The following is a 26,275-nucleotide window of genomic DNA, read 5'->3' on the forward strand; positions in this document are numbered from 1 at the left end:
CGGAAACCGCTGAGAGCGCTCCCACCATAAGTGGCGATTCTGAAGTGATTAGGTAATAGTTATTATATAAAATATGTTTTTTGGGGGGGAGGGGGTTGTATATAATATGGTGTGCCCAGGGGCACAAAATTTTTAAATCCACCACTGCCCTCAGCGGAATTTCCTCAGAAGCGTCACAGAGTATTTTTTTTTTGAAGAACCAAAGAAAAAGAAAATAGAAATCCACAAAAGCAAATAACAGAAGAACCACACAGGAATGGTTCCCTTCTGAGTGGTGTAATACAATACAAAATATCATATAAACACTACATTCTCTCTTCCCTTCCCCGAATATTACAATGTTGAAATATTTTATGTATGTGGCAAGCATACAATGAAAATACATAGAAATTAAACTAGTCGTACAACCGGATTAAACAGCAAAAATGTTTAATGTTTTAGTAAAGATATCCGTAAAAAGTACTTAATACAGCTCTTTTAAATGTCTACAGCATACACTACACTGTAATCCTACTAGTGTTATTCGTGTTCATGTAATCTACAGAAGTCAAATGAAAGGTTACTGTACATAATTTTAGAGGTAATTTTCTTGTTTTTGGACTTTTGGGACTTGAATATAGTATTTGTATCATTTAGTTATACTTGTGTAGCCTCATCAGAGATACTGCACTGCCCATGAATTAGTTAGTCCATCTTTGAATTGTGAAGATGCAGGGGTGTTAAGTGTTGATCGTATGGATAGGGGAAAGGGAGCTGCAGCAGGCGTCATGCCAGTGAGCTTGTACAGGAACAACGCAGAATGTAGTGCTCTTGGAAACTATGTTATTGATTTGATGGAAGATATTGTTATCACAAAAGGTACAAGAGGATTGTTATCATTATGCACTGCGTGAGTTGCATTTACTAAGATGGATACTATGTTGAGGAGACTTGGATTTAAGGTAACGAATGAACATGTGTTACCTTGTTGTGGCAGCATTTAGTTAGGCATTCTTTGTCACATTCAATGTTAGTGAATTTGAAAAGACAAAAAGAATTTGGCCCTTAGTATGAGGACTTTTGTGTTGTAGTAAATTTTCACGTTTAGTTACATTACGGTACTTCCACAGAGCTGATCTTATGTAATTGTAATTTGTAATGAAATATTTTATTACTGCTTGCTAAGCTTTCAATGGTGAGATGATGTAAATGGAATAGTGTTAAGAAATTTTTTTGAGATTAATCTTTTTATTATAGTTTCAAGAGAACAGTTTTTGCCAAGGAAGTAACTCAGATTATCCTACGTCATTATGCAGCTCTTATTCCCTGACAAACTTTATTTTTTTATGAGACATGAGTTTTATAAGAACCAAGTTTGCATTGCGTGTCTCTAGGAGATTGCTTTGCACTATCATGATTCTCTGTAGTTAGTAATAGCTCAGAAATTGAGATGCACCTTTTCTTGTTTTGTTAAAAGAGCAGTTGCAGGGTATTTTCCATTGTGACTCACGTATGTAAAATACAAGAGATGCGAGGTTTCAGTTTCACAGTGTCAATCAACAATGTTAAGTTTAATTATTCTCATTAAAGTTCGAAGTCAGTTTTTTGTGACAGACATTGTTGTTTCAAACAGGGCTTACTTCATTTACATTGTCGCAGTTAGATTTGCTTTATATTCCGAAAAACAGATTTTAATCTTAACTATTAATTTTTAACTGCAAACGAAGGATTAGGTTAAGGTTGCATCCATAAAGATACTGTACATTCAGAAAGAGACGCTCAGAGATTAGCTTAGAGTTACATCCATAAAGATACTGTACATACAGAAAGAGACGTTCATATTATCTTTTTTATGTATTAGATAACTATCAACATGCACGAGTTGTAAAGAAAAAAAAGTGTCATTAGCAAATCAAGATATCACTGAAAATACTTTTTATGACTGTATAACTTACTGTAAAAATATACTTTCATAAGATTAGAAGTTATGATACTTCAACAGTTTATGTATTCAAATACTGATTCAAAGGAATATTGTTATATGCATGTGCTCAATGTGTTAAACTTTCAAAACGCTGCAGAAATAACACCACTGGTCAGAATGATGTCAAACTGCAACGGAATATTATTTGAGAAGGGGAAAACATATGGCAGAAGAAAAAATAGTGTGAAAATTGATCAGTAGATGTCACTGTATGCGTCAGCATACGTAAGTCAAAGCACCTGTCATGCGCACGACCCACTGAAGTTGATATAAACACGCCGGGGGGTACACAACTTTTCCTTTTTTCGCGTCTGCGACGTTCACCATGAATGTCTCAATGCAGGATTGGACTCTGCTTGTAAAGCTGTATAACAAGAATGATGACTGTGCACACATCGCTCTTCGGAATTTCCGGACACTAAAGGGTTTGAAACAAAGCGTTGGTCCGATGACTGCCATGGGCTTGGAGAAAATGATTTGGAAGTTCGAAAAGACAGATTCTTTTGGTGTCCAACCTGGTAGAGGGACGAAACGAATTGATTCGACGTCAGTGGAAGCAGTGGCCACAGCAATGCAGGAGGAGACGAGTGGTGGTGTGCAAAAGTGTAGTGCACGGAGAATTGCCCCTACATTGGACATACCAGTGAGCAGGGTGCGTAATAGCGTACGAAACTTCCTTCTTTGTTATCCATTCGAAATTACCCTTGTGCACTAGTCGTTTCCTGTGGACCTGCCAGCAAGAGAGAATTTCATCATCTGGGCATTTTTTATTCGTTCCATCACCTGCTTAATACTTCCGTTTCGAATTACATTCTCATCCACTGGCAATACATTTGAATCCGTACACAGAAAGTTAGCAGCCAACTGATTACTGTCACTGGCAGTGCATGTGATAGTCCTTTCGTAATCTGAGATTGCATTAGCTGACATTCTGCTTGACAAGTTGAGAGATAGGCATTTCAATTAGAAAGTCGGTGTCTAAACCTGCCTCTAAATCTGGCTTCTCAGGTGACATACAATCTGTAAGAACAGTACGTGAGTTTTACAGTTCCTCCACTTCCTCTTCTGTATTCTTTCTCCAAGCTTCTCTAACGTTTTCCTCGTTCTCCTCATCATTTGCCCCAAATACTAATATCCATTTGTACCTAATATTGATTCTCTCACTACTCTTGTCTCTCTTCAAATACTTTCTTGACTTTCCTTCGTCTCACATTAAATGAAGATTGAATTTGTTTCCTACTTATTTCAGGTCCTTTTGTGGTTCTCGTGCGATTGTCTCTATATTTTCCGGTCTTTAGGTTCAATGCTGTTACCTTTGCTATCTCCTTTCGATCTTCTGTTATTTTCCTCCATTTTCTCTTCCATTTTCTATTCCATAACCATCTCCCATCCTCCCCTGACGTCTTACAACAAAACTGAATTCCTGCAACACTAACTAATGGTATTTATACCTCTTCTGATGACCTTTTACTCCCGAAAGCCAGTTGTACAAAACACAGGAATAACTAACGTCCTCCGACAAAAATCCGCCATGTGCCAAGTAATAGAAAAGTTTCGCTTACAACAGTAATTTCAAATTACGCACCGAGTCAGGTGGCGCAATGGTTAGCACACTGGACTCGCATTCGTGAGGATGACGGTTCAAAACCCGCGTCCAGCTGTCCTTACTTAGGTTTTCCGTGGTTTCCCTAAATCGCTTCAGGCAAATGCCGGGATGGTTCCTTTGAAAGGGCACGGCCGACTTCCTTTCCCATCCTTCCCTAGCCCGATGGGGGCGATGACCTCGCTGTTTGGTCCGCTCCTCAACCAATCAAATTACGCGCAGTTATTATTGCAACATTTACGTTTATTTCTGTGGCTGTTGACTGCTGTGCTGTGGTGTGATGCTCAAACTACGCTGCGCCTTGTGTCGTCGAGATGGTTGTCTCGAATCCCTTCAACCCAAGACGATGCAGAATTCCTCTTTTTGTGCTGAACCACAGAAAATCAATGTGTCGTAGATTTGTGCTGGATGTATGATTCGTCTCTCCGCACATAGACTACCCGTTCACTGTTCATTCTCATTATTGTTCTTAACAGAAAAAGCAATCTTCTGTGCACAGTACACCATGTGTAATAAGTCTGTGACTGCCTGTGTCTTTAGTTCTGATTATGTATACTTTGCGGCTGTCGGACTCGAATTTGATGCCTTTAATCGGAGAATACGCTTCATTACGAAATAGACCTGACAATGTGCGTAGTACGAATACGTCTCTTATACTTTTCAAAGTAACTTAAGTAAAGAAAGAAAAATGTCACTTTGAAATAATAACACTACTACACAAATTACCGTACTTCTTTTTACTATTCCTTTTGCACTTAAATCACTTCCTTAGCAATGCCTATGCTTATCCAGTCTAGTTTAACGATTAGGTTCATTTCACACTCATAGTGAGGTAAGCATTACTGGGTTACATTTCGACATTAATTAAACAGATAATCACTGATCATGGAAGCCTTTTCATTTACGTTCTACAGTCAATATGTTCCCCCGCGACAATTACCGATTCTGAAACACGACACTTTGCCAACGATAAATCTCTTAATTAATCTCAACCGCCTTCCCGCGAAATTATTGTATTAGTGAAATAACTTTCTCCTACAAACAGGTGCGCGTGACTGCTGCTTGCGGGTGCCCAACACAAACTTTTCTTGCCCACGCGAAGACGGCGTGCTACCACCGGCGTTGGGGCATTGTCATTATACGGCAAGACAATGCTCCTTCATAGAGAAGGCGTGCTTGGCACCAGAAGTTCCAGAGGGCAGAATAAGTATTACAACATAAAAGATAGCAGTAGTCCTTAGAAACGTTACTTCGGCAAAATTCATCTGTATGGCCATTTTGGTACCTCATTTCTCAGTGAAGAAGTTTTCTGCTAGACAAGTTGTGTGACTGCAATGGCGTTTCTGTGTGATCATCCCTCAATACCTAGTATTACAGATCAAGGTCCTATCGACTCTTTCTAACGGCAACTCTAAGTCCGACTCACGTGGAAATCTATCACTGCTCTCACTGAAATAAAAACAAAGGTGAGTCCAGTTCCTTATCAGAATGACATGTTAATGCTGTAAGAACTTTTAGCATTGTACGTGAGTCAATAGGCGGTTCAAAAAATTCTGAATGACTGTGAGTCAACACCATCGAAAACTTGCTACTGACCTGCCTAGCCAGGCATTTGAGCATGTGTTTAAATATCTATGGTTAGAGGTAAAATTGCATAAGATTAGTCTTCTTTACCTGCTTTGGGCTGCCTTAACATATATGAAATGTTATTTGTATGAGAACTTGTAGCATTGTACTTGATAATGACATAAAATCCGAAATATAAATAGGACAGAAGATAAATACAGTAATACACAATAAAATTACGGTTAACTCTTTCAAAGAATATTCCATGACCGTGGCCCAACACCATTGAAAACTTTTTAAACTAAATAGGATTGTTTTTCCATAAACTCCGTCGCCTCTTACCAATTGCACTTCCACGAAATTCTCCACCCATTATCAAACTGGTTTCACTACACTATGTCTGCTAATACAAGGACAGAAAGTGGGCGGTAGTTTTACTGTAAGCAATCGCTGTCGCTCTCTCTTCGTTACACACACATTCTCTCTCTCTCTATCTCCCCCCCCCCTCTCTCTCTCTCTATCCCTCCCTCTCTTTCTCTCTCTCTCTCTCTCTCTCTCTCTGTCTCTCTCTCTCTCTCTCACACACACACACACACACACACACACACACACAAACACACGCTCTCCTTCATACTGTGCCTTCCTGTCCCTCTCTCCGCCCTCTCTCTCTCATGCACACACACATACACATACACACACAGAGTTCCTACCTCTCAGCTTTCCTTCCTCCATTAACTTAGTAAGTACGCTAAGCAGGCGAACAGTTATCAGATATTACTCGAATGAGGTTGTTATAAGAAAATACTTAGTTGATTTTTACGAATGAGAATAAGACATTTTTAACTACCAAAAATATGTGTTGTACATTCACTGCCTCTTGTCACTCTCCCTTTGTCTTTAATAGAAATATTATTTATGGTTACTTTCTGTGCATTATTTTTGGTTTCCTTCCGTGTCTTTCTCTGCGAGAGATTTGCGCCTTTGCTATCATTAAGAACTGCAAGGAAGGAGGGAAGGAAGACTGGGTTTAAAGTCCCGTCAACATCGAGGTCGTTAGAGACGGAACACAGTCTCGGATTGTGTCAAAGATGGGGAAGCAAATCGGACGTGCCATTTCAAAGGAACCATACCGGTATTTGAGTGGAACGAGGTAAGGAAATAAACTAAATTGTCACGATTTTCCTTAACCAATTGCAGTTTGTTGCTTTGCTTGTCCTTCTACTACTGTTTTTAATCTAAGAAGATATCTTGATTCAAGACTATGGGGTGTAATTAATGTCCAGCAGTCCAGGTTTACTGATGAAAACAATGGGTACAGCCTCATTGTTGCTTTTTTTTTTTTTGTTTTTTTTTTTTAGCTCTCCTATCGTCAACTACAGCCTGAAAGTGGCGCACTGAAGGGTCGAAACTGGCAGCTACAAAATAAGTAAAATTATAAGGACGGCTGTAGACGTTTCACATTCTCACAGTAATAAACGGCGGGTGATCCCAAGACCTCCTGTCAAAAGGATGGACATACAAAAACAAATTATCTGTCGTATTTTTATGGCGGCGTCGAGCACCTTTTGTTGGTTAAAAGTTTTTCCGACGCTTCCCGGCGCCAATAAGGAACTTAGTAACACGCCTCCATCTAGCACCGAGTAGGCCACGAAGGAAATTTGAAGGGAACAGCTATTCCTCACGGCCATAGAAATATTGGATTTACAGTAATCACATAATTATTCTGATGTCACTATCTGGTAGTTCTATTCTTCCACAATATGTTTTTAGTTCAAAAATTTAAGGCATAATTAATTTACTGCAGGAAATCTGTATATTAAGGTTATGGTCTTTCTGCACATGAGTGCAACTGAGAGGTGATTTCTGTTTTATCAGATTTGTGATCAGAATTTAGGTGAACTGTTTAAAGACATGTTTTTCCTTTGTTTGGGATGGACGTAATGATCGACTTGATGGTTGACTTGGCCTTGCCAACTTGAGCGTGAGTCGCTCTGGAAACGTTTTTGATCTACGAATCGAATTAAATCAAGTGGTTAGCGAATTTGATTAGAAAATGAGACAGTAAAAGTAGTATGGGACTGATACTTGGGCAGTAACACAGTTGACGATGGGACAATTAGAGGAGATGTAAAATACAGACTGGTAATAGAGAGAAAATATTTTGTGAAAAAGAAATCTTACTATAGATTATAAATTGAAGTGTTTTTGGAAAGTATATGTGTCGAGTTGTTCTTATATTGAAGTGAAATGTGGTCTACATTATCAGTACAAACAATTAAGAACAAAAGCTTCTGATCTGTGAAAAGTGCTGACAATTATATGGCTAGATCGTTTAAGTAAAGAAAATTAAATGAATCGGAAAGCAAGGAACTTTATAGTACAACTTGAGTAAACAAAGGGTAAATTGATAAGTTAGTCGGATACATCTTGAGGCATCAAGGAATAGTTAATTTGGTAGTAGAAGGACTTTGTATGTGTGTGCATATGTGTGTGTGTGTGTTTCTTGTGAAGGTGTCACCAGTCTTCTGACTGGTTTGATGCGGCCCACCACGAATACCTCTCCTATGCCAGTCTCTTCATCTCAGAGTAGCATTTGAAACCTACTTCCTCAGTTATTTGCTGGATTTATTGCAATATCTGTCTTCTTCTACAGCTTTTGCCCTCTACAACTCCCTCTAGTACCATGGAGATCATTCCCTGATTACTTAACAGATGTCCTATCATCCTGTCGCTTCTCCTTGTCAGTGTTTTCCACATATTCAATTCCTCTCCGATTCTGCGCAGAACCTCCTCATTCCTTACGTTATGAGCCCACCTAATTTTCAGCATTCGTCTGTAGCACCATATCTCAAATGCTTCGATTCTCTTCTGTTCCGGTTTTCCCACAGTTCATGTTTCTCTACCATACAATGTTGTGCTCCAAACATACCATTCTCAGAAGCAGCCTGGCCTGAAGTATAATCTGTGTTGTCAACCCCGTAGGTAAGCTACACTGTCCTATCTCTGTCATGGTGAGAAAATGAAGCGCCTACAGCCGTCGTTATGATTTTATTTATTTTGTAGCCACCAGTTTCTCCGCTTCAATGCGCCATCCTCAGGCTGCCGTTTTTACCCACTACATTTCCCTCTAGTACTATGGAGATTATTCCCTGCTGTGATAATAATTATTGAGTTGCATTAACCCTTCTTCTTGTCAGTGTTTCCCGTATAGTAATTTCCTCGTCCATGCTGCAAAGAACCTCAGTCCGCATCTCGTGGTCGTGCGGTAGCGTTCTCGCTTCCCACGCCCGGGTTCCCGGGTTCGATTCCCGGAGGGGTCAGGGATTTTCTCTGCCTCGTGATGGCTGGGTGTTGTGTGCTGTCCTTAGGTTAGTTAGGTTTAAGTAGTTCTAAGTTCTAGGGGACTGATGACCATAGATGTTAAGTCCCATAGTGCTCAGAGCCATTTGAACCATTTTTTGCAAAGAACCTCCTAATTCTTTACCTTATCAGTTTACATTATTTTTAACATTCGTCTGCAGCACAACATTGAGATTCTTACATTCTCTTCAGTTCCGGTTTTCCCACAGTACATGTTTCACTACCATACAATGCTGTGTTCCAAACATGCATTCTCAGAAATTTCTTCCTCAAATTAAGGCCTATGTTTGATACTACTAGACTTCTCTTGATCAAGAGCACCCATTTTGCCAGTGCTAGTCTGCTTTTTTGTCTTCTTTGTTAATCCGTCATGGATAATTTTACTGCCAAGGTAGCAGAATTCCTTAAATTCATGATCACAAATTCTGATTTCGAGTTTCACGCTGTTCTCATTTCTGCTACTTTTCGTTACTTTTATCTTTCTTCGATTAACTCTCAGTTCATATTCTACGCTGATTAGACGATTCCATTCAACACACCCTGTAATTATTCTTCACCTTCATTGAAGACAGAAATGTCATAAGCGATTTTTATCATTGATATCGTATCACCCTGAATTTCGATTCCGCTCGTGAACCTTTAATTTTATTTCGGTCATTGCTTCTTCCACGTGTAGACTGTGCAGTAGGGGCGAAGAACAACATCCCGGTCTTACACCCTTTCTAATCCAATCACTCTTGTTCCTTCTAGGTTCCTCTATATGTTGTATTGTACCCGTCTTCTCTTTACCGTACCTCACTCATCTTAAGATTTTGAAGATCTTGCACCATTTTCTACTGTAGAACGCTTTTTGCAGTTCGACAAGTCCTATGGAAGTGTCTCAATTTTCTCTTCCTCTACAAAATGATTAACATATTTGTGGACCCAACCAAGGGATCCACCACGTAGAATTACATAAAGATAGAGGAAATTCAACGAAAACGTTCCGTATTTAAATTGCTGAAATATTCCCCTCCAGTGACTCGAGCTTCCTAAGTAGGAATTACTCACAAAGACCTCTTCTTCCACACAGTCTAGTGCGTTTCAAGTAGTCGAATGAACTGCTACAGCTAATGAGTGCAATTTGCGTTTCGAAAATAACTCCGAAGCATCCATACCAGCAAACATCTGTTTGTAATCGAGGAAACGCCGTGGTATCAGCTCCAGCGTGAACTGCAGATAAGAAGCGATACTGTACACTTGGCCACTTCTCGCAGACAGCGGCGATACTGTGCAGTAGGGAGCGAGCATCGGTTCAGACATGTGTCCCTCTGTGGTGCAGTTCCTGTTGCTGACCTCCATTGGCTTCTCAGTGGGGTTGAGGGCCTCCACGAGCGGTCAGCCAGTCGTCAAGGTTGTAGCGGCTCACACGCTTTCACTTACAACGATATTACGCCTATATCTGTGATAAAGGGTTCTCCTTTTGCGATTGCTCAGTCATCCTGGCAGTAAAAATTCGGTCATGACGGAATTTAAAGAGTGACATGTCAGAAAGATTAGATACCACTAGCACAGAGGAAGGACATAATGTAACGCCATACGTTGGTTCGGTCATGACGGAATTTAAAGAGTGACATGTCAGAAAGATTAGATACCACTAGCACAGAGGAAGGACATAATGTAACGCCTTATGTTGATTTTATAGAGCGCATCGGAGATACGAGCATATACTCATCTTTGGTCACTGTTCAAAATGATTGTAATCTTTTTCAACAGAAATTTCAGTGGTACTACAGGAATGTGGTGATTTAATAGGCTCTTTCCCGAAAATACTATCATTTAATTTCTTCAGACATGTACAGTGAGTTTGTTGATTCTCCACGAGAACTTTACAAGTAGAAACCTCCAATGGAGTTGAGCTGTGTTTATGTTCATGTCTCTCACTATATTTATTCGTTTATTTATTTGTTTATATAACTGCCTAGTACAAAGCTTTCTGCAAAAGACGTTACTGTGTATTGAGATGAGCACACGATAACAGAAGTCTAGAAATTTGAAAAAGAATCACTACGTAATATCGAAAACAATACGCAGTATCATAAATTCCAAATGCAAGTAGCACAAAAACTAAAAATTACAAATCTAGAAACAGGTCACTAATCGTTTCTAATTGAAAAATTCAAGCAAAATGTGATTTTTTTGAAGTTATTCCCAAAATATAAAGTTGTATAACGCCAGACAGAATTTTTGTGGATACTTCACAAGAGAACGTAAAAATCGAAAAAAATCGAACTACACTCAAATAGAAGCTTATTATAGTTTCCATATCGAGGTAGGTGCTCTGTGCGAAAGCCAACACTTACTGACACCTTTGAGAATCATTTATTGTAAAAGAACATATATGAGTAATAGTGGTCTACCGCACACAGGGCGAGGTGTATTCCCGGGAGTGATAATCTTAAAAAACTAAAACTATTAGCTTGGCTCGAGTCGGACACGAAATGGTCTGGAGAGGGAATGAAAGCGAGCTTCGAAACCAATTAAAGCGTGCGCAAACGGTACTGCGAGTTCGTGGAATACTTGCCAGTAACGAGAACTTATGATCTGCAACATCGTCAATCAGCAGGCACGAAAATAGGAAAGACTGTAAAAACGCGACAGGTTACGAAACGTACAGTCTCGTTGCGCAATCTTAGTAACGTTTGCTTCCAATAAGTCTTATTTTCTGTAACCGTCTCTCGTCAGGGGGACGACAGATTGTTTTTAATGTAGGGGACTCTGTAACTGTTGTTTCTGATTTTAATCTGCTGGGTGATTTCATAACACCACATATAGGTGTGGAGTGAGAGCTTTTTTCCCAGAACGTCCTTGCAAGAAAAAACATTTTTTGGTAAACAAAAGAGCAGAAACGGTTTTAGCATAGAGTTTCACCTGAGTTGGATCCCGTGGACAAAGCTGTGTAGAGCCTTCCAGTGAACAAATTCAGTGTATGACTCTATCGCATGTTATCGCACCGTTGTTCCTTGTTGTGACTGCAACTTATTCACGCTGGGATAGTATGCAATGGGATTTCTCTGCTGACACAGAAGTTACATTATGGCGTTTTTCATAATAACGGCTGTAAGTATTTTCGCTGTCAGGGCTATAAATTTTTTGTGTACATTTAAAGACAGCAAGTGAGTACAAAATCTTCTGCACATATGGTGTCATTCTTTGACTTCATTCAATTTTTCAGTTCAACAATAAGAAAGACATTATTCGTACTGGACGTGTAACTGATCCACTGTGGTAGTACCTCCGAAAAAATGAATAAAAGTAGGTTTATTTATAGATAGATTTTTGAGTAGTGTTTCTTTTTAGTAGCAAGGTATGACCCCTACAGGGTGTCGACCATTTCCACTTCTTCATCTCCCCCCCCCCCCCCCCTACTCACCATAAAATCCATTTTGGAACAGTATTTCCCATTCAATACTTGCAGATGTGATGTTAAAAACTCGAATTATACACAAAAAACAACGATTCACACCAAAAGCTGTCCTGCTCTAGTGAAAAATGACATTCTGTGCCAATAAGTGACATGACCCCCTACTTCTTCCTTCAAGGCATACTATTATGTAATTAATACTAGGTAATCGTTTTTATAGTGTTACAGCGTTTGGGATTCAATATAAATGTCAAATTATTTTCTCATTCGAGGAGAACCTAAGTTTTCTTCCTGATACATGGTCAATTTTGTTCTGGAGTTTTTAGGTGGACTTCTCTGCCCCGCAAGAGTTCATTCGATAGATTCTTTATTTGATTCAGGTAGAAGCAGGCATGTTCAGCGAATGGAGCTCAGTTTCCCTCGACCACAATGGTTTGCTTATTCCTTTATGGAGATGTACATTATCATTTTGAAAGAGCGAAGTCTATTTCTTAACTGGACCATCTTGAGAAGCGTTATTGTCTTTAATTTTGTCCATGTACATCCCGCTTCAACTTAGATTTGAAAACCACACCATAGACGATCACCCCGCTCCCATATAATATCGTTGCTACTACATTCTCCGATAGAAATTGAACGCGGGGCCAACCATAGCGCCATCTGGTTTCCCCCTTCAAGCTAGACGAATTTCGTTCTTTGTAGTTTTTTCGTTTGATGCTTATTTTGTGAGGTATTTGGCCCGGTCACTATCAATGGACCACCCTCTATAACCAGACGACACACATTCGCATTCTGAGGGGTTTCTGGAGAGTATGGTCCCCTATTATAACTATTATAGCAATATCTACTACTTTGTTCCATCTCTGATTGCTTATCTTCTGTAGCTGTAAATCGTGAGTGCCAAATAAATTGTAGGAGGGCGTGCTGGAAAGTAATGCCTCCGAATTTTTTATGTGAAGACTTTTACAGCTTATTAAACAAAGCAAACGTTATTATCATTCTACATCTCTGTTCTTCATGTCTATGTATATATTTCTCGATGTAGTGACCCTGGCGACGTACACATTTCTCCCAAGGAGAGATCTCTTTGTTGGTACCGTCACTGTAGAATGTTTGACTTTGTTGATGGAGCCGCAACGTCACCTTTGCCTGCACCGTATCATGTCTGTCAAAGTGAAGTGCTCAAATGTATTTTTTAAGTTTTGGAAAGAGATGAAATTCGGATGAACCCAAGGCGTCGGATATTTGCAGCGTTCGTGTGTGGTATAGGATTGTCATGCTTAAGGAGAAGATGTTACATATGTGTACGAATTCTTCGAATTCTAAACTCGATTATAGCAGGCTATTTCTCACCTACTGTACTACTGTATTGTATGTTAACCATGGGGCCTAGAAACTTCGGAGAGGCTCCGTCGTCCCCCCCCCCCCCCCCCCCGCCCACCGCAACGCAGTGGTTCACAACCCCACTACGACTACCGCAGTCCACTAAACAACCCCACCGCCCCACACCGAACCTCTCTTTCAGGGTTATCCTGCGGTTCGTTCCCCAGTGGACTCCACCGTCTCACGCCTCACACCGGACGAGTGTAACCCCTTTGTTTGCGTGGTAGAGTAATGGTGGTGTACGCTTGTGTGGAGAACTTGTTTGCGCAGCAATCGCCGACATAGTGTAGCTGAGTCGGAATAAGGGAAGCCAGCCCACATTCGCCAAGGAAGATGGAAAAGCGTCTAAAAACCATCCACACACTGGCCGGCTCACCAGACCTCGACACAGGTCCGTCGAGCGGATTCATGCTGGGGACCAGGCGCTCCTCCCCAGTCCGGGAAGCCGTGCGTTAGACCGCACGGCTAACCGGGTGGGCCTTAACGACATGTTACGTTACACACCGCTACATTACATGAAACACTTCGCAGTCCTTTAGCGGCAGAGGACTGCAAATGTATAGACAAGAGGGACAAAGACGTAAAATGTCGAAAACTTGCGTATTATTTTAAAAGCTTCAAGAAGTTTCACAAATAAATTTAGGGGGCATTACTTTTCAGCACCCCTTGTACATATGGCCATTTATCATTAATTATTCATATAGTGTACTATAATTTTGATATACATTGCCCAGAAGAACCGTCCGTCATCCTTACAAGGATGTAATGAAATTGAGGCTGAAGTATTTTGAAACCCTGTGAGTACGCGGGAAAGGTACACATACTGTCCTTTACTAATGACAGTCACTGCAATCGTTGCTCAACGTCACGTCTACAGTTTCAGAATAATAAGCTTTCATTTCTGTGTTATGACACTGTACACCGCGCCCAACAGAAAGATCTCATCGTAGGAAATATTGAGTGGTCACTGGCATATGGCCTTTGGTATCGAATTAAATGTAGAGTAGGAAAAAAATACTTTGTCCCCTTGGCTGATACTTATTCATATAAAAGTAGATGCAATAGAGATGATTTACTGCGGCGTGTGAAGGCGGTTTAAAGCCTAGTTTGAAAGTATGGTAGGGTGACAACAGCAGGTACCATTATATAAATGGCTGTTTACATTGTTTATTTGCTAAGTGAATCAAAGTAGAAGATACATTTTCGCCATGCAAATTAATAAAGCTCGGGAAAAGCGTGCACTGAAAATGAATCAGCTTTTGAAATGGGTGGGCTGTGATTTGTTAAAACGATTAAGACGTTGATTTCGTATAATTTGGTATCGATATTCAAAATAACGTTATTCTGCCATAGCCTTTCAGTGGTTTACTAGAATCTCTTTAAGCAAATGCACGGTGGGAACTTCGCTGAAAGGAAATGCGTTTCCTTCGTTACGAACGACAAATCAGTTAATAAAATGAAAACATCTCCATAGAATAAAAGATTAATAAGGTAAATGGCAAACGACGAACCTCCAAACTAAAATTATTAGATAAGAATGACGTATATGTATTCTTTAAATGGACGTCAATAAAACTATGGAGCCAAGAAATGGTAACATAATTACCACACGTTACGACTGTCAGTTTAACAGCAAAAAGTTAAACTATATAACATTTACAGTCATAAATTCGAAGGGAGACTAGAGTTCCTCATCGCCGGCCGCGGTGGCAGTGCGGTTCTAGGCGCTTCAGTCCGAAACCGCGAGACTGCTACGGTCGCAGGTTCGAATCCTGCCTCGGGCATGGATGTGTGTGAAGTCCTTAGGTTAGTTAGGTTTAAGTGGTTCTGAGTTCTAGGGGACTGATGACCTCAGATCTTAAGTCCCATAGTGCTCAGAGCCATTTTTTAGAGTTGCTCATCTGTCATATAGCGATCGTAAGAGATAAGCATTATCTCAGTTAGGTAAGAATAGGGGTTAAATAGAAATTCTGGCGTGCATAATGTTTATCTGGTAAGTTAACGAGCACCTTTTGCCACATATCACTTTTAATAAAATTTAAACTTCCATCGACACACCAAAGCGCTGATATCGGTTAGTTTTACCTAATTTTAAAAGTATATATGTCCACATTTAAAAGTTTTAATCTAGTATTTAAATAGTTGTTCCTATAAGAAAAAACCTGAAACTTTGTAGAATTGTAAGGGTTTGATGGGTCACTTTAAGTGCGAAATAACACTAGTTCTCTCGTTTTGCTTCTGTGTTAATATCACTTTCATCAGCTCACCCGAGCTAAAAAATTTCAACCGTTCGCTACGTCTGCATAAAACATGACCGATCGTTTCAAGGGACTTCACAAGACCATTCCTTTCAACTACTTTTCCTGCTAATCGAGAAAGGGTAGAGAGATTACACTCGAAGCCAAAGAATCTAATTGTTTACATCGCTGGCGAAGACAGTACTTAAATTGATTGATACATATTTTTTAGAGAAAACATTTTAAAATTTACTGAAAATATTGTAATCAATTTTATAAAATTTACATCGGTACGTTTCTATGCACAACGAATGTAAGAAGCAATACACATAATTTGACATTCACGAACAATTAGTTTTGTACGAAGTTATTGTCCTACAAATGAAATGATCGATATCAACTGGTATGAGAGAGATCATAAAATGCATTACGTGTGATTACATTTCACTGTGACTATACCCCTGAAGATTCACAAATCCCCAACTTCCTTTAATAGTACTTTCTTTTGACGTCGTGTTCTTATCCCAACCACGGCTTCTCCTGATGTCTAATGTTATCTTAATATTACAACGTCAACGAACAGCAAACGTTTTAGAGAAGTTTTATTTATTTTCTCACTTTCAGCTTTGTAGACGCACGTAAATGACAAGGAATTGCTTTAATTTTCAAGGTGGGTGACATCGATGTTACCATCGTAAAATTATTTCAAAGGATAATACTGATGCTACGTATGTGGCACACATAGTGTCTCTATCATCCATTAACACTTCCTTCAAACATTATATCAGCTATAACGGCCTTTGAAACTTAACCCTCCCGAACACGAGTCCAGCGTGTGAAATACTGAGGCTCCTCGCCATTTTGTGGTCCTAAGAGAAGGACAATATAGAAACTTATCGAGAATTTGTGAGATACTACTCGTCTTCATTAATATATTTTTTTCTACCATCGAAACTCTGGCGCTATTGCAACTGAAATTACGAAGTATCGGAAAACGTTGAAGAAATTAGGAATTAAATGTTATCAACATTATTAATCATGTCTATTAAGTCTATGCGAAATGTTTTATGATCACATCAGACGGTTTTAAAGTGTTAATTACAACGCTTCATTCGTTCTAGGTGAGCCATCAACAAAAACTTTTACGACTTTGCTTGAGATTTTACCCTGATTTGTGGATTTGTGGAAACCTGTGTAGTTAGCTCCAGTCCCGTTCACGAAATTCTCATCGACGCCTTTGTTGCAGGTGACTCAAGACGGCGGTGGCAGTTACGTTTTCGTGACGACTGAGAATGGTGAACTACGGGGCACCGTGACCACCTCGCTGAATGGGACGGTCTACAGCAGGCTTCTCGGCATCCCGTACGCCACACCCCCTCTGGGGGATCTCAGGTTCCGCGTAAGTATAGACACTGACTTACTCGTGTGTCTTACACCTGCTTCAGGCTTTTGTAGTTCCATGAAATTTGACATTATCAAGCTGACTTTTGGGAGCTATATCAAATACACCCTTTTATTCACAAATTTGTTGATCACATTTGGTGGATTTATGTCAATCTGTTTTGACTCTAATGACTCTAACCACGAAAGTAACACGTCAAGCCGTGGTCACTTACAATCAACTATATTTTGACTTCAAGAGACCATGGGAGTACTATATGGCACTTCGACATGTTACTTTCGTAACAAGATGCTGGTTAATTGGCATAAATTCGCAAAAACTGATCAAGAGATTTTTGAATAACAGGTACACTACTGGCCATTAAAACTGCTGCACCACGAGGATGACGTGCTACAGACGCGAAATTTAACCGACAGGAAGAAGATGCTGTGATGTGCAAATGATCAGCTTTTCAGAGCATTCACACAAGATTGGCGCCGGTGGCGACACCTACAACGTGCTGACATGAGGAAAGTTTCCAACCGATTTCTCATACACAAACAGCCGTTGACCGGCGTAGAATGGTGAAACGTTGTTGTGATGCCTCGTGTAAGGAGGAGAAATGCGTATCATCACGTTTCCGACTTTGATAAAGGTCGGATTGTAGCCTATCGCGATTGCGATTTATCGTATCGCGGCATTGCTGCTCGCGTTGGTCGAGATCCAAAGACTATTAGCAGAATATGGAATTGGTGGGTTCAGGACGGTAATACGGAACACTGTGCTGGATCCCAACGGCCTCCTATCACTAGCAGTACAGATGACAGGCATCTTATCCGCATGGCTGCAACGGATCGTGCAGCCACGTCTCGATCCCTGAGTCAACAGATTGGGACGTTTGCAAGACAACAACCATCTGCACGAACAGTTGGACGACGTTTGGAGCAGCATGGACTATCAGCTCGGAGACCATGGCTGCGGATACCCTTGACGCTGCATCACAGACAGAAGTGCCTGCAATGGTGTACTCAACGGCGAAACTGGGTGCACGAATGGCAAAACGTCATTTTTCGGATGAATCCAGGTTCTGTTTACAGCATCATGATCGTCGCATCCGTGTTTGGCGACATCGCGGTGAACGCACATTGGAAGCGAGTATTCGTCATCGCCATACTGGCGTATCACCCCGCGTGACGGTATGGGGTGCCATTGGTTAAACGTCTCGGTCACCCGTTGTTCGCATTGACGCCACTTCGAACAGTGGACGCTACATTTCAGATGTGCTACGACCCATGGCTCTACCCTTCATTCAATCCCTGCGAAACCATACATTTCAGCAGGATAATCCACGAGCGCATGCTGCAGGTCTTGTACGGGCCTTTCTGGATACAGAAAATGTTCGACTGCTGCCCTGGCCAGCACATTCTCCAGATCTCTCACCAACTGAAAACGTCTGGTCAATGGTGACCGAGCAGCTGGCTCGTCACAACACGCCAGTCACTACTCTTGATGAACTGTGGTATCGTGTCGAAGCTCCATGGGCAGCTGTACCTGTACGCGGCATCCAATCTGTGTTTGACTCAATGCCTAGGCGTATCAAGGCCGTTCTTACGGCCAGAGGTGGTTGTTGTGGGTACTGATTTCTCAGGATCTATGCACCCAAATTGAGTGAAAATGTAATCACATGTCAGTTTTAGTATAATATATTTGTCCTATTAATACCCGTTTATCATCTGCATTTCTTATTGGTGTAACAATCTTAATGGCTTTTAGTGTATTTTATCGTTGGTACTTCTAGGACACCTAGTGTGCAAAGTGACTATGATGAATCTGTATAGCGGATAGTGTTGTATTTTCGCTGTTGTTCTAGCAAGTGATAGTCGTGATGAAAAAATGGAGATGGAGAAATACGGTACAAGTGCAAACAATAACGTATGACAGACGAATACCGACAACAGAGTCACATACTCCCACCTGAAGTGACACTTTGAGGAGGTTTGAAAGTTGACACAGGTCACTCCACATCTACATCCATTTCCAGCTAAATACTAGAGATGGAAATTACCCCATGTCGAGCGCACACAATCGTGCGTTAGTATCTTCTGAGATAGAGGCACTTTGCATCCATACTGCTATTATTAAATATTCGCTAATTGTAATTTTTGAATGTTGTGATTTCCATGAAACTACTAATTGGATTTTGAAGAGTTAAACGCCGTTGATTACGTCTCTTTTAAATCGACGAATTAACAATAGAAGCTATTCAGCTCCATTTGAAAAGAAGAATTTGATGACGATATCTCTGTAATTAATGTAGCAACGAGAAAAGATTATACGTATAGTTGCGCTCTGCCAAAACTACGACCGCACTTCTCTTAGTGTTTGCCAATTGTGTATTTTATGTGCCTAAAAATATAAATTGAATTTTATAAGTAATAAAAAACTAATTGGTTCCACAATTTCTTCGCTTTTACGTAATCAAAGCAATTACTTTTGATGCAAATACAGTTTACAAGCAAAAACATAGAAAAGCTATATAATTATTGGGATTATTTTATCTCTTTTACTGTTCTTTATCGTGATCAAAGGCAAGAGTTTCCTGTTATTACTGATAAGTGTGAAAGTTGTTTATCAATAACAAAAACATGTTTCATACTAGCTGAACGGAGGTTTTTTGAGTAAATTGTGTTTTCTAGTACTTCATGATAAATATTTATCGCTTTTTTTCATTTCTTTCTGCAATATCCCTCATGTTACACATCAATAATTTGCTAATGAAACCTGAATTAAACACTGACATTTTCAATTTTTTTTATAAACACTGTTTACTTTTAAGAAACAGCAGGTGGATAGCTATGTAAAACAAAAATGTTCTGTAGGTTACGTCACCCTTTATATATCATCACTGAGTTTCTAGACAGTACAACGCTTCTGCTTTCTAAGGGAATCTACATATGTAAACAGGACGATCAAATTGGGTTAATGTTTGATAAGTACACAACACGTATAACGTACAAGTAACATGGTTATGATTTTAACTGTAAAAGACTACTAGGAAAACTACCATAGTCTATGCTTACTTGTGACAGCCTATGGTAATCATTTCGCGAGGAATTTTATGCAATTCATTTGGGTGAAAGCAGACTTGAGAAACCTTTAACGATTGTGTTTCCCAGCAGTTTTCCATTCCACTGTACATATTTCATGTTAGTTGTTTACTACTGTGAACTATTAAAGTAATTGTTCACTAATATTCACACCCGTTAGTACATAGTACCAAATATCCTGCAAACTAGGTGGTATTGGCATGTCATGGTTAGATTGTCAAAATGTGTTAAAAATTCCACGGGAATGTAGTCTACAACAGGAGACATTTTGCTACTTATGTCTCTCACTGACCTGTAAAATTCTCTTCCCAAAATCGTACTTCTTACCTCGGCTTCTTCTACTCCTCTTCCGTTTTCATAATATGATCCTGAAGTCCTTTTCTTTTGTATAACCTTTGTACATATTATTTCCACCTTTCAGCTTTCCCTCGTTTGCTTAGTACTGCATTGTCATCTGAGTTTCTGATATTCATACAGCTGCTTCCTTCTTTCCACAGGTTTTTTCACTTTCCTATAGGTGGCGTACTCTTTTCGTTTTGCTTACTTCCTTTCTCCTTTCATCCATTCAGTATAGCGTAAGTTAACTGGGAATTTCTGGTGGGTGTGACCCTCTTCCGGATTCACTACTTCATTTCTCTAAGCTAACCATTCAAATTCTAATGTATTTTTAACCAGTTTCAATCAGTAACTGCCTAATGGATTTTATGAAACCCTCAAAAACATCTGGTTCTTTCTGCTTATCCAAGTCCCTTCTCTTAATTTCCTATGTTAATGCAACCGATCTAGTTTTTGTTTGTGTTTCATAACTAACGACTGCACTATGGCGAGAGTTGAGATCTGGTTTTGGAATTATTCAGCAGTTTTAAAATATAGTTCCTAAATCTTAAACATTCCGGTGTCTCCATGTCTCTTCCTTGTTGTTTCCTAATCCTTAAAGCACTTGGTTACATTGATTAAATTGTGTTGTGCTCTATGCAAAAATTTTACCAAACGGCTGCCTATTGCACTGCTGTCCATTAGCAATATAGGACTCGACAAACCACGGGCAGAGGGAAAAAGGAACTATGTCCCCACTTTGGTGCTCTTTGCAGCTACCCTATAGATAAGGTAGCTCAAGAAATGCGTCGAAAATTGTAACAATCTGTCATAGCCATTGGTGTCAAGCTTAGGGTACAGTTCAGGCCGGTCGCCGACTTCATCCAAAAGAGCGGCCACTGACGTCATGCTGTCAAACGGCCGTCACCCACAGGAATTGCTTGCACACGCGCACACCTCGAGAGCCTCGATTCTAGTGCCGGGCGCGAAGACGTTCTTCCGTAGGCGTGAGGTTTCACGCCGCTTAACACGGAGTTTTTAACATGCTGCCGTTGGACACGAATAGCGGGAAATTCAAGTAGGTGGATCGATCTTCCGGTTTAGTTAGCATGTTCTGATATAAAGGTTGTCTCAAACCTTTCGGGACAAATGAAACAGATGATAATGGGTCCGTAACCGATCATACTGAGATAGGAAAGCAATGGTCGGAAATGCATATTTATTATGTTGTGGTCATACACAGCGTACAACGCTTAACAACATCGTAGCTCATAGTAATTGTTCAAAATGACGATCACCATTCTCAATGCTTGTATGAAAAGGGTGCATGAAGTTGTGCTGTACAAAAAGATCCCTGATGTCTGTTGTACCAGCTGACGGGCAGCTTGGACCCTAGCAAGCAGGTCGTCATCAATTTCTATGTGCGTTTCGAACACCAATGTCCCGACGAAAGCCCAGAAGAATAAGTCCATAAGTATGAGATCCGGCTATCGCGCTGGCCATGGGACAGAGCCTCCCTTTCTGGCCTTGCGAAGAGTCTATGTGTTGTTTAGGTGCTCGCTGGCGTTAACATCGAAGTGGACTGGTGCATCGTTGTGTTGAAATCGCGTTCTTTAGCGGACAACAATGGGACAGTCTCCAAGAACTGTGGCAGTACATCTCGCAGGAACACGAGATAAAGTGGACCAGTCAAATGGGCAGACAGTAAATAAGGGCAATGCTGCCCATACATTAACAGAGCATCTTTGCCGACGGTCACCGATGTTGTTGGCGTGGGGATTATCCTCACTCCAGACTTGGCTTTTGCGGTTGTTGGAATCACCATCAAGGAGGAATGAAGCCTCAGTCGTGAACAATACAAACTGTACGCAGTTCGGCGCTAGAGCACTGCGGTGTATAATCGATTGACGGAAATGAATGCGTGGTTCGCACACATTCTTTGTGATGGGAGCGTAATACCTGTTCCACCAGTACTCTCCATACTGTATACTTCGAAATGTGCGCTTCACGAGCAAGTTGACAGATACTTATTGCTAGATAGCTGGTTAAACGATCCAAAACCGTCCACTCAAAGTCTGATGTTCGGATATGTCTTTGGCGGGAAATTTTCCAGCTCTCTGTCTCGTTAACGACCTCATTTCCCGTTTGTTGGTATCCACGGTGACAAACTTCTTCCAGCTGGGATGATGGCTGTTGGGATAACGTTTTCTGTACGTTAGTGTATTAAATGCATGTCTGCCAACTCTCGTGATTAGTATTTTCCATTTTTGACTAAGTGTCATGCGCTATATACGCATCACCGTGATCACATAACACGCTATCTGATGGAATGGATACAAGACACCATGGATAGTGGCGTGCATGCAGCACAGTTTAATGCGCCCATGCGATGCATGTAGTCGCCACATGACACAGGTGCTATGAGCCAAGTTGTGTACAGCATGTTTGTTTGGTTGTTAGGGGCGTACACTAACACCTGCTGCCTGCTCTAGTGTAGGACACTGGTGATCCCTAGAGAGTGCGGCAGAACTGCATGCACCGTTGCAATACATGCGTTGAGACTGGCGGTTGTCACATTGAACAGTTACTATGACCTACATCGTGGTAATGCTTTGTACATTGTGTATGTCCATGACACAACAAATATACTTTTCCAACCATTGGTTGTGGATCCACTACCACCTGTTTCCATTTGACCCAAACCGTTTGAGACCCCCTGTATTTGGATTCTCAGAAATTATAACATTCGTATTTCCATTAGATGGGATGGAAATTCAGAGGAAAATACAATTGTCCAGAGTCTATTGTAGTCTTTGGAATCCGTCGTCTGAGTAAAGCAGGCAAATTTATCATAGCGAACTATATATGTAATACTGGCCTTGTATTTAGTAGGATACAAGCATATTTTGTAATGTGAGGAGCTTAAACTATTGAAAGGCCATGGGAAGCTCTGAAGATTATGCATGAACTTAAATTAAGAGAAATGTTGTCAATTTTGACCCGTCTGTCGAGTGTATCCTGCGCCAATTCTCTTCAGCGTAGAAGCTTCTGCTGGCGGTACAGAGAGGCTAAAGAAGTGCAGAAACACAGAACGTGTTTCTAATCGTTGAGCGCGCCAGACATGGTTTACATCGTGGTTGGTGTACGCTTAGAAGCGAGCTGGTGCACCACACGGAACGTGCTCCTAATCATGACTCACGACTGCGGCTTTCTCCAGAGGCAGTTACCAGCTCTACTTCGCTCGCTAGTCACACGATTTGCCTACGAAAATGTCTGATAGTAAAATTCCCATGTTAGCTCTATTAATACGCTCATTTCCTCTCTTCTCCATATGTTAGTCAGGTTCTGTTTGTAGTATGTGTAAAAAAAAATCACAAGTACCCGTGAACATGACGCAAGTTAAAAGTAAAGTTCTATGTCCACTCAGTAACGAATCAGCTTATAAAAGTTCCATTACAAGTAGTGCAAAACAAATCTACGATAGTCTTTCACATATGGTAAAAAATTTTCATCCTCACGTTTTAGTGAAACTCTAAGTTCACTCTTGGAGGGTAACTTGTTTTAGTCGGTAGAAGAAATTTTTGGAACACAAGACTTAAAATAAGAAAGTGGAAAATGTCTCAGTGCAAGCTGTCTTGTAGATAAATACAGAAGCCAGAAAAATAATTTATTTACTGCCGTACTACATTTCATTTTCTGTACTTCGTTTAAGTGTGTGTGCGTAAACACAATAATAACAAATAAAACCTGAATAGTGATCGAATTACATAGTGAAGCTGAAAACAATCTTGCAGTTCGTTGGTCCATGCTCCCTGGCATGTTCAGAACACTGAACAGACTCACTCCTGAGTATATTATATACCGCCAGTAAATTAATAAAATGTCTCAGAACTTTTTAAAAGATAAAAAAGAATAAAAAAATTGTATATAGAGGGACATGAATTAACTATACCTGGCTTGCCCGCTCGGCTAGCCTCGCGGTTTCAACACGCTGCTTCCCGAGCGGGAAGGCGTGCCAGTTCCCGGCACCAATCCGCCCGATGAATTAGTGTCGAGGATCGGTGTCCCGGCAAGCCTGTGCATGGCTTTTTAGGCGGTTTTCCATCTGCCTCGTCGAATGCGGGATGGTTCCCCTTATTTCGCCTAAGTTACACTATGTTGGCGATGGCTGCACGAACACTGTTTCCATGTACATGTACACCATAATTACTCTACCACGCGTCCGCCCCCAGAAGTTGAGTGGTAGCCGGCATGGTAGCTCAGCGTGTTCGGTCAGAGGGTTAGCTGCCCTGTGTAATAAAAACACTGAGTTAATCGATCAATGACGAACTTAAACGGGTGACTTACGACGTCCGCTCCGAGCAGATGCAAGGAACGAAAACGAACAAAATGAGATTAAAAAAAAAAGAGTGGTCAGCGCGACAGAATGTCAATCCTAAGAGCCCGCGTTCGATTCCCAGCTGGGTCGGAGATTTTCTCCGCTCTGGGACTCGGTGTTGTGTTGTCCTAATTATCATCATTTCATCCTCATCGACGCGCAAGTCGCCGAAGTGGCGTCAAATCGAAAGACTTGCACCCGGCGAACGGTCTATCCGACGGGAGGCCCTAGTCACACGACTTTTACATTTTTACTCTACCACGTAAACATCTGGGCTACACTCATCTGTTACGAGACGTTCCCGGGGGCGTGGTCCATTGTGGGCCGAGCTACACAATAACCCTGGGTTCCGTGTGGGGCGGCTGTGGGGTGAGTGGACTGCTGTTGCCTGTTGTGGGGTTGTGAACCACTGAGGACAACGGCGGGGACGAAGCTTCTCCGTCGTTTCTAAGTTCCCGGTTCAATACACACATAATGCACACAGTACCTGGCTTTGTAACTGCTTACCTCCACCCGCTACATTACCGACAATGATGCATTTTTGAGAGATACTCAATGTGCTGGCTTGTCGAAAAGGCATATATTCGTGGCAATTAAGATGTAATATAAAATTCACCAAATACGGGCGCCGGCCGTTGTGGCCAAGCGGTTCTAGGCGCTTCAGTCCGGAACCGCCCTGCTGCAACGGTCGTAGGTTCGAATCCTGCCTCGGGCATGGAAGTGTGTGGTGTCCTTAGGTTAGTTAGGTTTAAGTAGTTCTAATCTAGGGGACTGATGACCTCAGGTATTAAGTCCCATAGTGCTTGGAGCCATATGAACCATTTTTTAAATACGGGCTTCAACCTGAAATGACGAAATCCGATACGGTGTCGCCAAAGTTCCGCTTATGACGAGACCACAATCTTGCATCTCATTGGCGGGTTCCTCTACGCAAAACAAAAATCTGACTTGTCTCTTAAAGAATAATGTGGAACGTAAAATTTCACGCTGTCATTTCACAAAACTAGACCACCTCCTCGTTCACAAATTCTGTCTCACCCCGTGTGAGGGCAGCTTTATTTCGGAAAGACGTGTAACTCTAAGAGCGCAGTTCACTTGGTCGATTTTATGCAAACAATGCCACTGTTTGTAAACACTGGAAGTATTGTCTGGCAAAGTGGATTGAAGACCAGGACAGGATAGCAGCACTGCTGCGTTTATGTTCGAGATCCGGAGAAGTGTACATTAAACTATCCCCACAAGTGTAGAACGGTGTACGCCACGTCATGTGTAGCACAGCAATTGAAATGTGATCGGCAGATTTGTTTGACAATACTCGTGGTATTCGTTGACAACGGACTCTAATAAGTCAAAACATTATAACCACTCCCCGCGGTGAAGGTTGAATGCCGCCTGTTGCCGTTAAGGGCACGTGACTCGTAACAAAAGTGAGTAAGCGAAGCAGACACGTCCGGAGGATCACCCTAGTGAAGATAAGTGCCGCAATAGTCAACCGAGACAAGCTACTTTGTCAAAGGACTTATTATTATTATACGAAGCCTGTGAACGAACATCTCGAAAGAGGCGAAGCTGGTTGAAT

General features: G+C 41.0%; 1 protein-coding gene across 1 annotated transcript in view; it reads left to right on the top strand.

The window, feature by feature from the left end:
* Positions 1 to 26,275, top strand: part of LOC124805728 (juvenile hormone esterase-like) — a 94,545-nt gene that overhangs the window by 21,599 nt on the left and 46,671 nt on the right. Inside the window, exon 2 of the mRNA XM_047266299.1 lies at positions 16,762 to 16,914. Coding sequence (XP_047122255.1) covers positions 16,762 to 16,914 — 153 coding nt within the window. The remainder of the gene's footprint in view (positions 1 to 16,761; positions 16,915 to 26,275) is intronic.

The sequence above is a fragment of the Schistocerca piceifrons genome, chromosome 7 (assembly GCF_021461385.2).
Source record: "Schistocerca piceifrons isolate TAMUIC-IGC-003096 chromosome 7, iqSchPice1.1, whole genome shotgun sequence".
Classification (NCBI taxonomy): domain Eukaryota; kingdom Metazoa; phylum Arthropoda; class Insecta; order Orthoptera; family Acrididae; genus Schistocerca; species Schistocerca piceifrons.